This window comes from Acomys minous (assembly GCF_964271855.1).
Source record: "Acomys minous genome assembly, chromosome: 6".
Lineage (NCBI taxonomy): Eukaryota > Metazoa > Chordata > Mammalia > Rodentia > Muridae > Acomys > Acomys minous.
Window position 1 is genome coordinate 80364738 of NC_140487.1, and position 17115 is coordinate 80381852.

At 40.6% G+C, this 17115-nt stretch overlaps 1 protein-coding gene across 1 annotated transcript in view; it reads left to right on the forward strand.

Annotated features, from left to right (window-relative positions):
* LOC311600660 (leptin receptor) overlaps positions 1-17115 on the forward strand; it is a 101599-nt gene that overhangs the window by 16621 nt on the left and 67863 nt on the right. The window contains exons 3-5 of the mRNA XM_084787628.1: positions 11083-11142; positions 14289-14618; positions 16878-17001. Coding sequence (XP_084643754.1) covers positions 11103-11142; positions 14289-14618; positions 16878-17001 — 494 coding nt within the window. The 5' untranslated portion in view covers positions 11083-11102. The remainder of the gene's footprint in view (positions 1-11082; positions 11143-14288; positions 14619-16877; positions 17002-17115) is intronic.

Genomic DNA, 17115 nt, shown 5'->3' on the forward strand with positions numbered 1-17115 from the left:
TGACTTTTCCTGAGGGGGATTACCTCCCCCTGTATATGCTCATAGGGTATCAAGTCTCTTCTTGGTAACCTGCTGTCCTTCCTCGGAGAGCCACCAGGTCTCCCCCTCCAGGGGACATGGTCAAATGTGAGGCACCAGAGTATGTGAGAAAGTCATATCCCACTCTCCACTCAATGGTGGTGAATGTTCTGACCATTGGCTAGATCTGGGTAGGGGTTTAAAGTTTACTGCGTGTATTATCCTTGGCTGGTGCCTTATTTTGAGCGGGACCCCTGGGCCCAAATCTGCTTATCATAATGTTCTACTTGTAGGTTTCTATGACCCTCTGGATTCTTCTACTTTGCTATTCTCCCATGCTTCTCTCATCTAGAATCCCAATAGGATGTCCTCCCCTCTGCCCCAGTTTCCTGGTAAATGAAGGCTTTCATGGGACATGCCCCTTGGGCTAGTATGCAGATATAAGTGAGTATATACCATTTAAGTCTTTCTGCTTCTGGGTTAACTCACTCATTATAATCATTTCTAGCTCAATCCTTTTATCTACAAATTTCTGGAATTCCTTGTTTTTAATAGCTGAGTAGTATTCCATAGTGTATATGTACCACAGTTTCTTTATCCATTCTTCTACTGAGGGACACTTAGGCTGTTTCCAGTTTCTGGCTATTATGAATAAAGCTGCTATGAACATGGTTGAGCAAATTTTCTTGTTGTGTGCTGGAGCACCTTCTGGGTATATTCCAAGGAGTGGAATAGCTGGGTCTTGGGGAAGCCCTATTCCCATTTTTCTGAGATAGCACCAGATAGATTTCCAAAGTAGCTGTACTAGTTTACATTCCCACCAGCAATGAAGGAGTGTTCCTCTCTCCTCACATCCTCACCAGCATGTGGTGTCACTTGAATTTTTGATCTTAGCCGTTCTGATGGGTGTAAGATGGAATCTCAGAGTTGTTTTGATTTGCATTTCCCTGATGACTAAGGAGGTTGAGCATTTCTTTAAGTGTTTCTCAGCCATTTGATATTCCTCTGTTGAGAATTCTCTGTTTAGTTCCAAGCCCCATTTCTCAATTGGGTTATTTGATTTGGTGGTGTTTAATTTCTTGAGTTCTTTATATATTTTGGATATTAGACCTTTGTCAGATGTAGGGTTGGTGAAGATCTTTTCCCAGTCTGTAGGCTGTCGCTTTGTTCTCTTGACAGTGTCTCCTGCCTTACAGAAGCTTCTCAGCCTCATGAGGTCCCGTTTATTAATTGTTGACATTAAGGCCTGGGCTGTTGGTGTTCTGTTCAGGAAGTTGTCTCCTGTGCCAATATGTTCCAGGCTCTTCCCCACTTTTCTTCTAAGTGACTCAGTGTCTCTGGTTTTATGTTGAGGTCTTTGATCCACTTGGATTTGAGTTTTGTGCAAGGTGACAAATATGGGTCCAGTTGCATTTTTTTACACATAGACATCCAGTTAGACCAGCAGCATTTGTTGAAGATGCTATCCTTTTTCCATTGAATGGATTTGGCTTCTTTGTCAAAAATCAAGTGACCATATGTGTGTGGATTCATATCTGGGTGTTCAATTCGATTCCACTGATCAACCAGCTTGTTGCTGTGCCAGTACCATGCTGTTTTAATTACTATTTCTTTGTAGTACAGTTTGAGATCAGGTATGGAGATTCCTCCGGCGCACCTTTTATTGTACAAGATTGTTTTAGCTATTCTGGGTTTTTTGTTTTTCCATATGAAGTTCAGAATTGAACTTTCAATGTCTTTAAAAAATTGTGTATGTATTTTGATAGAAATTGAATTGAATCTGTAGATAGCTTTTGGTAGGATGGCCATTTTTACTATGTTAATTCTCCTGATCCATGAGCAAGGAAGATCATTCAATCTTCTCATGTCATCTTCAATCTCTTTCTTCAGAGTTTTGAAATTTTTCAAACAAGGCCTTCGCTTTCTTAGTTAGAGTAACTCCTAAATATTTTATATTGCTTGTGGATAATGTGAAGGGTGTGGCTTTCCTAATTTCTTCCTCTGCAAGCTTGTCATTTGTGTATAGGAAGGCTACAGACTTTTTTGAGTTAATTTTGTATCCAGCCAATTTGCTGAAGGTGTTTATCAGCTGTAGGAGTTCTCTGGTGGAATTTTGAGGGTCACTTATGTACACTGTCATATCTTCTGCAAATAGGGATAATTTGACTTCCTCCTTTCCCATTTGGATACCCTTTATCTCCTTTTGTTGTCTTATTGCTCTGGCTAGAACTTCGAGTACTATATTGAAGAGATATGGGCAGCCTTGCCTTGTTCCCAAAATTAGAGGAATTTCCTGGGTATCTCACCATTTACTTTGATTTTGGCTATTGGCTTGCTGTTAATTATGTTTAGGAAAGTGTCTTGTATCCCCAATCTCTCTAAAACTTTAAACATGAATGGGTGTTGGATTTTATCAAATGCTTTCTCTGCATCTAAAGAGATGATCATGTTGTTTTTTTATTTTCATTTTGTTTATATGGTGGATTACATTGCTGGATTTCCGTATATTAAACCATCCCTGCCTGCCTGGAATGAAGCCTACTTGGTCATGAAGAATGATATCTTTGATGTGTTCTTGTATTCATTTTGCAAGTATTTTATTTAGTATTTTTGCATCACTGTCCATAAGAGAAATTGGTCTGAAATTCTCTTTCTTTGTTGCGTCTTTGTGAGGTTTAGTTATCAATGTGACTATGTCCTCATAGAATGACTTTGGTAATGTTCCATCCATTTCTATCTTCTGGAGTAGCTTGAAGAGTATTGGTATTAGCTCATCCTTGAAGGTCTGGTAGAATTCTGCACTGAAACCATCTGGCCCTGGGCTTTTTTTTTTGGTTGGGAGACTATCAATGATTGCTTCTATTTCTGATTGTTTATCTGTTCTTCACTCAACTTTGGCAAGTGAAATTGATCAAGAAAATCATCCATTCCCTTAGATTTTCAAATTTTGTGTCATATATGCTTTCAAACTGGGATCTTATGATTCTTTGTATTTCTTCAGTGTCTGTTGTTATGTCTCCCTTTTCATTTCTGATTTTGTTGATTTCAATACTATCTCTCTGCCTTTTAGTTAGTTTGGCTAACGGTCTGTCTTATTGATTTTTTCAAAGAACAAGCTCTTGGTTTTGTTGATTCTTTGGACTTTTTTCTTAGTTTCTTATTTGTTAATTTCAGCTGTGAGTTTGATTATTTCCAGACGATTACTCCTTTTGGGTGTTTCTGCTTCTTTTTTTCCTAGGGCTTCCAGTTGTGTCGTTAAGATGCTTATGTGTGACGTTTCCAATTTCTTTTTAAAGGCACTTAGTGCTATGAATTTTCCTCTTCACACTGCTTTCAGTGTATCCCACAAATTTGGGTATGTTGTTCCTTCATTTTCATTGAATTTCAGAAACTCCTTGATTTCTTTCTTTATTTCTTCCCTGACCCAGGTGTCATTTAGCAGAGAGTTGTTTAGTTTCCACATACGTGTAGGCTTTTTGTTATTTCTGTTGTTGTTGAACTGCAGCCTAAGAGCATGGTGATCTGATAGGATACAAGGTATTATTTCAATCCTCTTGTATCTGTTGAGGCTTGCTTTGTGACCTATGATGTGAACAATTTTGGAGAAGGTTCCATGGGGTACAGAGAAGAAGGTATATTCTTTCTTGTTTGGGAGAAAGGTTTTATAGATATCTGTTAGATCCATTTGACCCATGGCATTGGTTAATGATGTTATTTCTCGGCTTAGTTTCTGTTTCAATGACTTATCCTTCAGTGAGATTGGGGTGTTGAAATCTCCCAGTATTATTGTGTGGGGATCGATGTGTGGTTTAAGCTTTTTTAGCAGATCTTTTATAAATGTGGGTGCCCCTGTATTGGGAGCATAGATGTTCAGAATTGTGATGCCATCTTCGTTGACTTTACCTTTGATGAGTATGAAGTGTCCTTCTTCATCCCTTTTAATTAATTTTGGTTGAAAGCCTATTTTGTTCGATATTAAAATGGATATGCCCGCTTGCCTCTTGTGACCATTTGCTTGGAATATTTTTTCCAACCTTTTACCCTAAGGTAATGCCTATCGTTATGGGTGAGATGTGTTTCTTGAATGCAGAAGAATGTTGGATCTTGTTTATGCACCCATTCAGTTAGTCTGTGTCATTTTATTGGAGAATTGAGACCTTTGATGTTGAGAGATATTAATGACCAGTGACTGTTGAGAGTCTTAATTTTGATGTTGGTTCTAGTTGAGCGTGTGTGTAGTTGTGTTTTTGCCATGGTATAGTTATCTATTTCCTGAGTAGTTTTGGTTGTAGCTTGACCCTTTGGGATGGAGTTTTCCTTCTGGTAGCTTCTGTAAAGCTGGATTTGTGGATAGGTACTGTTTGAATTTGTTTTTGTCATGGAATATTTTGTTTTCTCCATCAATGGTTATTGATAGTTTCAGTAGGTAAAGTAGTCTGGCCTGGCATCTGTTGTCTCTTAGGGTTTGCAGGATCTCTGTCCAGGCCCTTCTGGCTTTTATGGTCTCTGCTGAGAAGTCGGGTGTAATTCTGATAGGTTTGCCATTGAATGTTATTTGGCCCTTTTCCCTTGAAGCTTTTAATATTTTTTCTTTGTTCTGTATGTTTTGTGTTTTGATTATTATGTGACGGGCAGTTTTTCTTTTCTGGTCAATACTATTCGGTGTTCTGTAGGCCTCTTGTATGTTTATAGGCATCTCTTTCTTTATATTGGGGAAATTTTCTTCTATGATTTTGTTGAGAATAGTTTCTGGGCCTTGGAGTCTGATATCTTCTCTTTCTTCAATGCCTATTATCCTCAGATTTCTTCTTTTCATGGTATCCTTAATTTCTTGGATGTTTTGTGTCAGAAGTTTTCCAGATTTGGCATTTTCTTTAATGGTTGCTTCAAGATCTGTGATTGTATGTTCTAGGCCTGAGATTCGTTCTTCCATCTCTTGGATTCTGTTAGAAAAGCTCACCTCTGTCTTGCTCGCCTTCTTCCCTGAGGTCTCACATTCTCGTTTTTCTTCTGTGTGTGTTTATCATTGAATCCATTTTCATTTTCAGATCTTGAACTGATTTTTTTATTTCGTTCATCTGATTGTTTGTATATTCCTGAGTTTCTTCCATTGCCTCTTTATAGGTCTTCAGAGTTTGAACCGTTTTATTTATTTCTTTCATCTGGTTGTTTGAATTTCCTGAAATTTTTCCAGTTCCACTCTATGTGCTTCTTTTATGTGTCTCATCTGTTTGGCTTCGTCTTCCTGCATTTGATTACGAATTTTATTTGTTTCCTCCATTATCATCCTCATTACTAAGGATTTGAGGTCATTTTCTTGTATTTCCATTGTACTTGAGTTCTCTGGGTTGTTTTCTTTGGGATAGCTGGAAACTGGAGACGCCATGTTGTTTTGGAGCTTTTTGCATATGCTTTTATGCTGTCCTTTAGACATCTTGCCGTCTTTGTTTTTGTTGAGCAGCTTCCAGAGTTGGGTGGAGGCAGTCTGATGATAGATTCACTTGTTTTCTCATGATTTCTGAAGCTCTGATGCTTCACTGGTGTGGATGGCAGGAGGTTAGCCCTGTCGTTTTGAACTTTCACAGCCAGTGATCTTCAGCTCCCCTGTGCTGTGGATCCTGCAATCGTTCTGGGTCTCTGACTGAGCATTGGGTCAGGCCAAGGTATCCACAGTCTTCTGGGTCCCCTGCCACGTTCAGTCAGGGTCACTGGGCCTGAACCACACTTCGAGCTCAGCTAGATTCTCAGGGCCTGAACAGTCTGCCGAGCTCAGCTAGGGATCCTGGGCCCAAAATGCACACAGGGTCCAGCCAGAATTTTTGGGTTGGGACTGCGCACCAAGCTCAGCTAGGAGCTTTTGGTCCAAAGTGTGTGCTGTGGTCAGTTATTGACTCAGGGCCCAAACCATTCCACCAAGCTCAGCCAGGAATTCTGGATTCAAACTGCACACTGTGTCCAACCAGAGTCTTAGAGCCGGGACTGTGCTAAGAGCTCAGATAGAGTCGCTGGGCCCAACTGTCTGCCAAGGGACTCTGGCCCTAAACTGCACGCCGAGCTCCACCCGAGTCTCCGTGGCAGAATTGTGCACCAAGCTCAGCCAGGGACTCTGGACTCACACTGCGCGCTGAGTTCAGCCCAGGACTCCGGGCCTAAACTGCGTGGATAGTCCAGCCAGAGTTTTAGGGCCACCGAGCCTGTGTGCACAGCTCAACTAGAGTCTCTGGGCCCAATCTGCCCAGCAAGTCCAGCTAGGGCCTCTATGCTGAATCTGCGTGCTGACATCAGCCTGCGTCAGTGCCCCAGAACTGCCCGCTGAGCTGAGCTAGTGTCTTGGGCAGAACTGCTCACTGAACTGAGCTAGCGCCTAGGGTGGAACTGAGCCCTCTGCCCAGCCTGTGTCACAGCAGGAGAACTGCGGCTGTGCTGAGGTGGTGCCTCCGCTGGAATTGAGTGCTCCGCCCAGCCTGTGTCACAGCAGGAGAACTGCCACTGTGCTGAGCTGGTGTCTAGCGTGGAACTGAGCGCTCTGCCCAGCCTGCGTCACAGCAGGGGAGCTGTGGCTGAGCTGAGCTGAGCTGGTGCCTCGGGCAGAATTACTAGCTGGGCTGAGCCAGCGTATCCATGTCACTGCGCACTGAGCTGAACCCGGGACTGTGGGGCTGAACTGTCTGCGGAGTCCAGTTTGGGTCTCAAGGCACCACACGACCCAAATCCTGTCCAGAGCCCCCTCTCCCGCAGCAACTCCCACCAGCCACCATACGAATCACCTCCACCGGAAGGCTCTGAGCTGCAAACCTCAGCCACCGCCGCTTCTGAGGCTGGTGCCACTGGTACTGCTGCTGCTGCTGCCTCTGTTGCTGTTGCCCCGATCAGAGAAAATCCGTGCTCCTCCCGTGTGCAGGGGCACACAGGTCCTCCGCACCCTGGTCCCTCCGAACCATGGAGCACTCCTGCTGCCGTGGTGTGGGGACCTTGGTGTTCCTGGCTCAGAAATCTGTGCAATTGCCTGAATTGTTTACTGGAGCTTCCAAACATGGTCCACACTGCTCGCCGCCATCTTGGATCTCTGGGTAAGAATTAATTTTAAAAAAGAAAGAAAACGCCCTCATCAGACTGGCCTTACGGCAAACCTGTGGGGCGTTTTCATGACTGATGACTGATGTGGAAGAGCTCAGCTTACTGTGGGCCATGCTACCCCTAAGCTGGTGCTCCTGAACTGTACATGAAAGCAGCCTAAGCAAACTGTAGTGAGAAACTTGCTTACTTGTAAGCCGGAATGCAGTATTTCTGCATGGCCTCGATTCAGTTCCTGCCTCCCGCCTCCTGCTTGGGTTGAGGCCATGATTTCCCTCAGTGGTGTTCTGTCACCTGAAGGGTCCTCCTGCTGAATCTGACTTAGGGGAGCCATCCAGGGGTGAACTGACTGCAGAGAGCTGTGGAGAATAAAGAAATCTAGGAAAGGCCAGGACAAACTAATCTCCTTCCCTCCATTCCTCCCTCCGCAGCCTTCCTCCCCCCTTTGATTTTTCAAGATACGGTTTCTCTGTGTAGCCTTAACTGTCCTGGACTCACTCTGTAGACCAGGCTGGCCTCAAACTCACAGACATCCACCTGCATCTGCCTCCTGAATGCTGGGATCACAGGAGTGTGTCACTGCACCCAGCTTCTGATCTCTTATTTTTGAAAAGTAGTTTGTTTGTTTGGTTTTGGTTTTGGTTTTGGTTTTTCGAGACAGGGTTTCTCTGTGCAGCTTTGGCCGTCCTGGACTCGCTTTGTAGACCAGGCTGGTCTCAAACTCACACCAATCTGCCTGTCTCTGCGTCCTGAGTGCTGGGATTAAAGGCGTGCACCACCATGCCTGGCCAGAAAAGTAGTATTATAGATCAAATATGACTAAGCTGTCATTTTTAAGATAGTCTCATTTTTTTTTTTGGTTTATAAAATAAGTATTCTCAAAGCATTGTTATCAATACTTTGGAAATGAACAGATTTCTTCACTGCCCAAGACTAAGTGTTAGTTATTCTACAGTAATTTATTAAGTCTATAATAGTCAAAATTTGCTTATTTTTCTTTGAAAATATTTCTAGACTAAATGTGAGACCTCAAAAACTCTGTCTCTGTGTGTATATGTAAGTGTGTTGTGTATGATGTGTGTATGTTTATGTAGGTGTGTGTGTTGTAGATGGGGTGTGTGTATGTAGGTGTGTGTGCATACGTGTTTGTGTGTCCGTGTATGTAGGTGTGTGTATGTAGGTGTGTGTGTGTGCGCGCATGTGCTTGTGTGTGTCATGTAGAAGCCACAAGGAGATGTTGGATGTCTTGTTCTTTCACTGCACCATATTCCTTTGAGTCAGGGTCTCTCATATAGCCTAGAGCTGGAATGGCTGCCAAGGAGCCCCCGTGAGCTTTTGTTTGCTCCCTTGGGGGGTTGTAAGTACACACAGCTATGCCTGACTTTTTATTCGTGTGCTGGGTATTTGAACTCTGGTCCTCCTGCTAGTACAGCTCTGACCCCCCAAGCATCTCCCCAGCCCTAGATGGATGTCTTCAATTGATGCTTTTGAGAGGAGGGGAAATGGTTTTTACAATTATTTTCAGTTATTTCCCTTTTCGTAGCTGAACTCTAATTACCAATGATGGTGGTGAGGTGCAGAATACTTTATTTCACACATTTCCAAGGAACTCAATTCTCCTTTCTGTGTAATTGACTTATAAGCACATTGCTCCTTTTCACTGTTAGTGTAGAGCAGTGGTTCTTAATCTTCCTGATGCTGTGTAACCCTTTTAATACCTTTCCTTGTGTTGTGGTGACCCCCCAACCATGAAATCATTTTTGTTGCTATCATGTAACTATAATTTTTGCTACTGTTATGAATATAACTATTTCTGGAGATAGAGGTTTGCCAAAGGGTCATGACCCACAGGTTGAGAACCGTTGGTGTAGCGTGCCCACTGGAGTGGTGTGAATATATCACCCCAAATTTACGTACTGAAACTAAGGAAGTGGGGCCTTGGATGTGTGTGTGGATCACTTAGTATAGTTTTTTCCGTGCAAGCATGAGCACCTGTGTTTGGAGTCAGCATCCATGTAAATGCTGTGTACAGCTGCTCTCCCAAGTAATATCATGCTCTGAAGGTGGAGACAGGAGGATGCTTGGGAATTGTTGGCCGACCAACCTAGCTTAGTTGGTAAGCCCCAGGTCCAAGTGAGAGACCTTGCTTCAAAAACATAAGGTGGGAAATCAATTAAGGAAGACATCTGACATGGACCTCTGGTCTCCACTTGCACAAATACACATGTGGGGACACACACACACACACACACCCACCCACCACAAAGCATTGAGGCCTTTACAGATATGATTAACAGTGAATCTCCCACTAATGGTATCAATGTCCTATGAAAAAGGTCCCAAGGGTCTGATGGCTGAATTATCTGTACCTCCTTTTTAAGCACTATGAATTTATTTGATGTCAGCACATGTGGGACTTCTAGTTTGACATTAGGACGCATTAGAATAGCATTTGCTGCATTAGACTTATTTTGGTCAGCTTCCCATTAGTTTTCCCTTTGCTTGATTTTTAAAAAGTCTTTTATTAGTCCATATTTCTTAGAAATAACAATAGATCTCACTACGATGTTCCTACATGTCTATAGTATATTTTGATTGTATTAATCCCTTTATTCCCCTCCCATGGATCCTCTTCCTTTTTCCAACTAATTTCTCTTGTACTTTGATTTTGTTTGACTGTTTTATGAACCAATTGTTAAATCGTGGGCCTGTTCCTTTTAAGTCTCTGATCAGTCTAAGAGGCCAGATCCCACAGCCTGAAGAAATCAGGCTATATCTTTCTTATCAGTCTCTTTAAAACATAGACTTAAAAGCTGTGATTGATATGTTTTTTACAATTCCTTATTTATGGCCCTATCGAGTAAAGTGTCTCCTTCATGCCCCTTGCACACCAGATAGTCTAAAACTTCCTTCTCACCTCCTAAAACATGTAAAACAACAGACATCCCTTCTGATGTAGAGATTTTGTTCTTAATGTTCTCTGGGTTCCTGCCAACATCCTGTCTGCAATGGGTCTCTCTCTTATTCTTATTTTAAGGTATCTCTCCTAATGAAGATCCTTTCAAAAGGGAATCCTCCTCTTCGATTTAAAGCCCTGTTATGCTGTTTATGACACATTTTATTATTATTTTTCTAAATTCCCTGATCATGGTCTCCAAGAACTTCCTCCTAATAATCCTCATTTCTGAAGAGTACTTGTGTGCTAACTCCTTTCTTGAGTCAACTACTCTTCTTTTACGGCTAATACCAAATAGGTCAATTGGATTTACCTGCTGGAACATGGATGATGCATTATTTACATGGGTGAGCTTACCAGTGGCTGCATTTCTGAAGATAATGTCTCTCTCTCCCATAGCAACTGTTAACTACCTGTTAATTCTCAGGAAGAGTAGGGCCTCATTAAGCCCATTCAGCCTTCATTATCGAATGTTGAGGAGTCCAGTCTTGTGCAGGTCACAGCCACTGAATGCTCAGGAATGCAGCAACATGTGATACCTGAAAACACACTGCTCCACCATGTCCCACCCCTTCCTCTGGATCTTACATTCTTTCCATCCTCTCTTCTATGTTGTTCCTTCAGCCTTGAAAGGAGTGATGGAGATTTACCACTTGGGCCTGAGTTCTTGCTCTCTGGGCTTTGATGAGCAGTGATTGTTACCCACCCCAAAAAGAAGCTTCCCTGATCAAGGGTGGTAGCAGAACATTATATTACCCAGGCAGACTGTCCATTTTTGATTGATTATTATTCTTAATCATAGTTTTAAAATTCTGTCATTTTATGTAATGTTTGTGTTTTTGTAAACCTCCTTAGATTCGTTTTGTTTGGATATATATAGTGTGAAGTGGTTCTCTGATATGGCCCAATATAGTAGAGCATGGAAGTTTGAAGATTTATTTGTAATCTTTTTGTGTGTGTGTGTTTTCCACAGCCTGCCAGTTATACAAGCCTTTCTATGTGCATTGTTTTGTTCTTGATTTATTGTTTTCCAGGTGCACGTCTCTGAAGTAAGATGATTTGTCAGAAATTCTACGTGGTTTTGTTACACTGGGGTAAGTTGCATGTACCTTTGTTTATTTGGGAGGATATTTTTTGAGATCAATCTCTAACGATGAGTCTTTATATTGAACAGTAACTTTGTTATTTTGTATTCCCAACCCACATCTATACATAGCTTTTCTATAGTTCCATGTTTTTACCCCATCAAATAAAACGAGTGTAACATTTCATTTCAGTTTTACCTATTTGATTTTTTGTGAGGTTGGTAGTTAATTGACTATATTTCTGATGAGATATTTACTTCATACACTTCAACTTCCTTGTTGTTGGGTTTTTTTTTGGTCTTAGACAAATCTGAGAACTTCCTAAAATGTAATATATTTTAAGCTGTGCGTTAGTGCTCCCTAGAGAAACAGAACTGATGACGATTACAATGATGTGTGTACACATGTCTAGACGTTTATAAGCAATGCATGTTGTAATCACAGGGGATGATTGGTTCTAAGTTTTGCAGTTGGAAAGCTACAGACCCAGAAGAGCCAATTGGTCTCTAAGTGTAAAAGTCTGAAACACACACACACACACACACACACACACACACACACACACACACCTACATCCACATGGATAAATTCAGGCGAACACTTTTGTTGTAATGACAATATGATGCTCTGAGGATATATTATCAAGGAATGGCACATATATTTGGAATGGCCACTGAATATCACAGCTTGTCAAGACTAATGCATAGCCATCCCTCCTCTTACCTGCTGTAGATTTGTGCTTCAGAGGAAGCTGTTTTAGATGTGTGTGTGTGTGTGTGTGTGTGTGTGTGTGTGTGTGTGTGTAGTCCTGTAGCTGGAGTGAACCATAACAGTCTCCTGTCTGAAATTAGCCGTACATTGCTCATGACATTTTTTTTTAACTCATGGAAATGTGGTTTATTATTTAATATTTGGTGCCTAGACTTTTCAGACTCATCTGTATTTGTAAAGTGTTTATTGGCATTATGTGTATTTGGATATGTTTTTGGAGTCTGTAAAATATGTAGAGCTGAGATGAACCGATGAGTGCTTTGTTCCACATTATCATTTTCATGCTTTGAGCATTTAACATCTGCTCCCCTAACATTTTCTGAGAATGTATATATTGTCATTATCTATGGTGATATCTCATGGTGATTTTGATTGATTTATCAGGTGGTTAGTGAGGTTGAACATTTTCTCACGAACCCATTGCTGCTTCCTTGCATACTTTCTTTTGTTTTGCTGCCTTGGTGTTTTGCCTGCATGTATGTTTATGCACCACAGGCATACCTGGTGCCTGTGGCGGCCAGATGAAGGTGTCTGAGTCCCCGGAGCCAGAACTACAGAACTTAGTAAACCATGCTGTGTGTATTGGGACTTGAACCTGAGTCTTCTGGAAGAGCAGGCCCTTGTGTATCTTCTTCTTGCAGATGTTTGTGTCTTTTGAACATCTTAGGATTATTTTAGAGTGTTTTTAGTATTGTATTCATACATACATGCATACTCATGTTCAGTGCCCCCCATACTCAATAAATGCATCTCTATCCCAACTTCATGTCTTTTTATTTTTAAAAACCTACTGAGCTCAATTAGTGCTGCATGGAGGTGGGGCCCCTTGTTTATTTTGGATATTAAGCCCATATCAGCTATACAGGGCTTTTTGTTTGTTTGTTTGTTTTTACTTTTGGTGGTCTTTTGTGGTTTCATATGAACTTTCATACTGTTTATTTCTGTTTCTGGTAAGAATGCTACTGACATTTTGATATGGATTGCATTGAATTTGTGTGCTGGTTTGGGAGGTAGATTTTTTTTTAAAGATAAAAATAGCTATTTTTTAGTTGTATGAAAATAAAGCATTTTCCATTTGTATTGTCTTTAATTTCTTTCAGCCACGTTTTTTAGTTAGTGTCACTTCTTTGACACTTTTTAAAATGTAGTTATTATAAATGAGACCCTCCCCTCATTTTTTATTGCTTTCCCTCTTCTTTTGAGACAAAGGTTTCATGATGTTTCTCAGGCTTGTCTTAAAACCATTGGCCCCAGGGATCCTCCTGCCTCTACCTTCCGAATAGCCAGAATTACAAATGTTCTACAGGCATGCTAAAAAGCCTTTTTCCTATAGTGTGGTGTTCATTGTCATCTGAAGTCACATCAGCAGTCCATTTTGTTTGTCCAGTGGCCTTGATGGAATCGTGCAGACTGAGTCATTGTGGTGCCTTCTTAGGGATATATGTGTCAATTTCCTGTGTCCTCCCATGGCTTAGTTCTATACTTGACCTTTGGAATTATTATGCCTTTGTTTGAATTATGTGGTTTATTTTTCCATTTAGACAGCAAAGAACATTGTTTGCTTCTGACCTTTTATATTTTCTTATATTTAATTCTTCAAAACTCTCATTCCATACAAATCCAAACACACTTCTCAGAATTCTCACTCTGTACTGGGGAATATACACATCGAGAAAGTCACCGGATTATTTGGATTCATTTATAAAGTGCAGAAGTTTAGAGAGTTGATTGTTTATTTTCAGAAAGCACTTATTTAAAGATACACTTAGAATATGAGGCTTTGGGGTACAGTGCTGTGAGTGCTCATAGTTGATGTTTAAAAGGTAATGGTTTACCAGTAGTGTGAGTTTCCTGGAGGTAATCTGTTGTTTTGCATCATTTCCTGGGGAGTGCATGTGGCATTTCCTATATGACATCATACACCTGGAGGCTCCTGGGAAGGTCCAGGAGACATTGCAACTGTTGTCTCCAAAAACATTCAGTGAAAAGTGTTAGCACACTGTTGTGACCCTTAACGAATATTAAGAGGGTTTTCGTGCTTACTGATATAATTAGATATCCAGATATTTCTTATTTATTCTGTGAGTTAGAATTAATGTAAATTTTCTCATACTAAAACATAAGCATGTTAGACTAATAAGGGAAATTGATGCAAGAATTACCAAAGGTGTGTTGCCAGAGAATGGAATTAGTTCAGTAAATATATCACGTTATTAAGTCCAATACACTGGCAGGCGGGAGATCAGAGCTAGTCCTTGGATACTGAGTGAACACTCTGAAGGGTAAGTATTTCTGAGTAATGCGCTGTTTAATCTCAAATACTTTCCAGTTACATCGTCATCAAAATGATCGCTTGTTTTCATTATCTTTCTGTGCCCTAACAGAATTTCTTTATGTGATAGCTGCCCTTAACCTGGCATATCCAGTTTCTCCCTGGAGATTTCAGTTGCTCTGTGCACCACCAAATACAAAGAACGACACCTTTCCCTCGCCTGCTGGGATCGCAGAGGATGCCTCAACTTTGACTGGGGCTCCTGAAGCCGCTGGTGAAGCTAAATTTAATTCGAGTGGTATCTACATTTCCGAGTTAACCAAAACAATTTTCCACTGTTGCTTTGGGAATGAACAAGGTAAAAACTGCTCTGGACTCATGGACAACACTGAAGGGAAGACACTGGCTTCAAGTGTGAATGCTTTAGTTTTTCACCAGCTGGGTAAGTACTTCCATGTAGGCTCAATTTTCTTAACAAATATATTTTATTATGAACTTATTAACTAAGCGTATGTCTCTTATAACCTGACTAACCTAAACAATAGGAAAAGAGGATTAGTGAATACAATAACAAAACCGTAAGGATATCAGTTTTGAGGAACGATTCTCCTGGCATAATCAGCAGAATTTCTTCTGCTGGAACCTGGAGAAATCAGAACCTGGAACCTCAGCAGGAGCCCAGAGCCCCGAAGCCTTCCCTCCAGCGGTTCTCTCCAGGAGCATCTCAAAGTGAAGCAATGAACAGCTAAAACTTCCATGTCCCAAGTATATAGTGTTGTGTTCTGCCTGCATCTGTCAAATGTTTTTTGTTTGTTTGGCTTAAAAATTTTTTTTTTGAGACAGGGTTTCTCTGTGTAGCAACCCTGGCTGTCCTGGAACTTATTTTGTAGACCAAGCTGGCCTCTAACTCATAGAGACCCACCTGCATCTGCCTCCTGAGTCCTGGGATTAAAGACATGCACCACCATGCCTGGCGCCATGAAGATTTTTTAATTCTCTAAAAATTGTATGAATTAGATGTCTTATTATGTAATTAACATATATTATTATTTTATATTAGTATTAAAGTTAGGATTCATTGTGTGACTAATAAGAACACTCTTTTATAAAACTGTCATTAGGGCAACTTTTTTTTCCTGTAAATACACTCTGCGAAGTCTAAATTTTCTTGGAAGCAGAAAAAAGTAAATTTTAAGTAGAAACAATAACAAATTATGAATGACTTCTGTGCTGCAGAATGCTTAATGGTAGCCTCGACCTCTACCCAGTAATAAAGAAAATATTTTTATTCCTCACTGTAATAAAAGAAGTGTCTGCAGCTTGCAATAGTAGCAGGTGAGAAGTGAAGTCAGGAGGATTGTGAGTTCCAGTCTGGGCTACAGAATGAGACCCTGTCTCAACAACCCAATCAAACCAAAGAAATCTTCAGATGTTGCCATAATTTCCCCATCTGTTCTATTTAGCACCTTAAAAAATTATCTGGGGAAAGGCACCCATGCTGAAATCAGTTGATGACTAAGAAGGGGTTAGACAGATGGCTCAGTGGGTAAGAGCACTTGCTGGTCTAGCAGAGGTCCCAGGTTTAGTTTTTAGTATCCATGTCAGGAGACTTAGAACTGCCTTGAACTTGAGTTCCAGGCAAACTGATACCCTCTTCCTGCCTCTGCATACTTGCATGCCTTTGGTGCACTTAAACTCACGGAGATACCCAGAGAAATAAGACAAGTCATCGCAAAAAGAATAATTATGAAATGTAATTATGTTATAAAACTAGAGTTTAAAAACATGTTGGCAGGAATAATTCCAATTTAGTTCATAAAGGTTAATGTCATTTTGAATGAAGCTTTTTTTTTTTAATTAGTAAAGGAATGGCTTAGCCAATCCATTGATGATTAACTATGCTAAGAGTAAACAAAGTCTTAAATGACAAAGACTTTATCACATTCTTTACTTCTGGATGGGACATAATTACCATATTATGTATTTTAATTTTATTTTACAAATGGATAATAGCTAGTTAATTTTTAAGGGAATTGAAGTTTTTAGGACTGAAATGAATAGGGTAAGTAATGGCTATCAATGATTTCAATTTGTTATTCTTTCACATAGATTTCATTTCCCCTCTATACAAGGTACCCAGTTAATTGGAAATATTTCTCATTTGGAAAAATATGCTAGTGTTGTCTTAAGTTAGTTTTGTTTTTTAGTCATATATTTATTTGAAGGTTTACTTTCACTTTTACTTACACATGTATGTGTGTTTTGCTGTGAGTGATGGTGCATGTGTTTGGTTGCCTGGGGAGAGCAGAAGATGGCCTGGGCGCTGGAGTTACAAGGGGTTACAGGTAGTTAGTTGTCTTATTTGATGTACTAATTTCTCTTCAAAAGTAAACATTAACTAAGATAAATAAAAATGAGACTTGGTCTATTTAGGTAGCTTGAGCTTAAAACCAAGTTGAGAAACAATAATTGAATTTAGTTCTTTGATTTAAAAGAGGTTGGGGGAGGAGCTGAGGTAGTAAACTGAGGATGAAAGGCACTGAACAGCTTGTGGAAACACATCTCTAACAGGGCCTGTTTCCCCCTTCAGAATGGGCAGCGGAATGTGTCTCAGAACACTGCCAAATTCAACTGAGCACTTCTCGTTCACTGAGTTGTATGGGGTGTTTTTCAGGTTTAATGCAATTTACTTTTAATGCAGGTGTAAACTGGGACATAGCGTGCTGGATGAAAGGGGACCTGACATTATTCATCTGTCATCTGGAACCGTTACTTAAAAACCCCTTCAAGAATTATGACTCCAAGGTCCATCTTTTATATGATCTGTGAGTACCAATGAAATCCATTTGGCTAGTCCCATGACCTAATTTGTATAAAGCACTGAAGTGGCTTATGATCCTTTTCCCATCCCTGCACTTACTTTTGTGGCTATGTACATT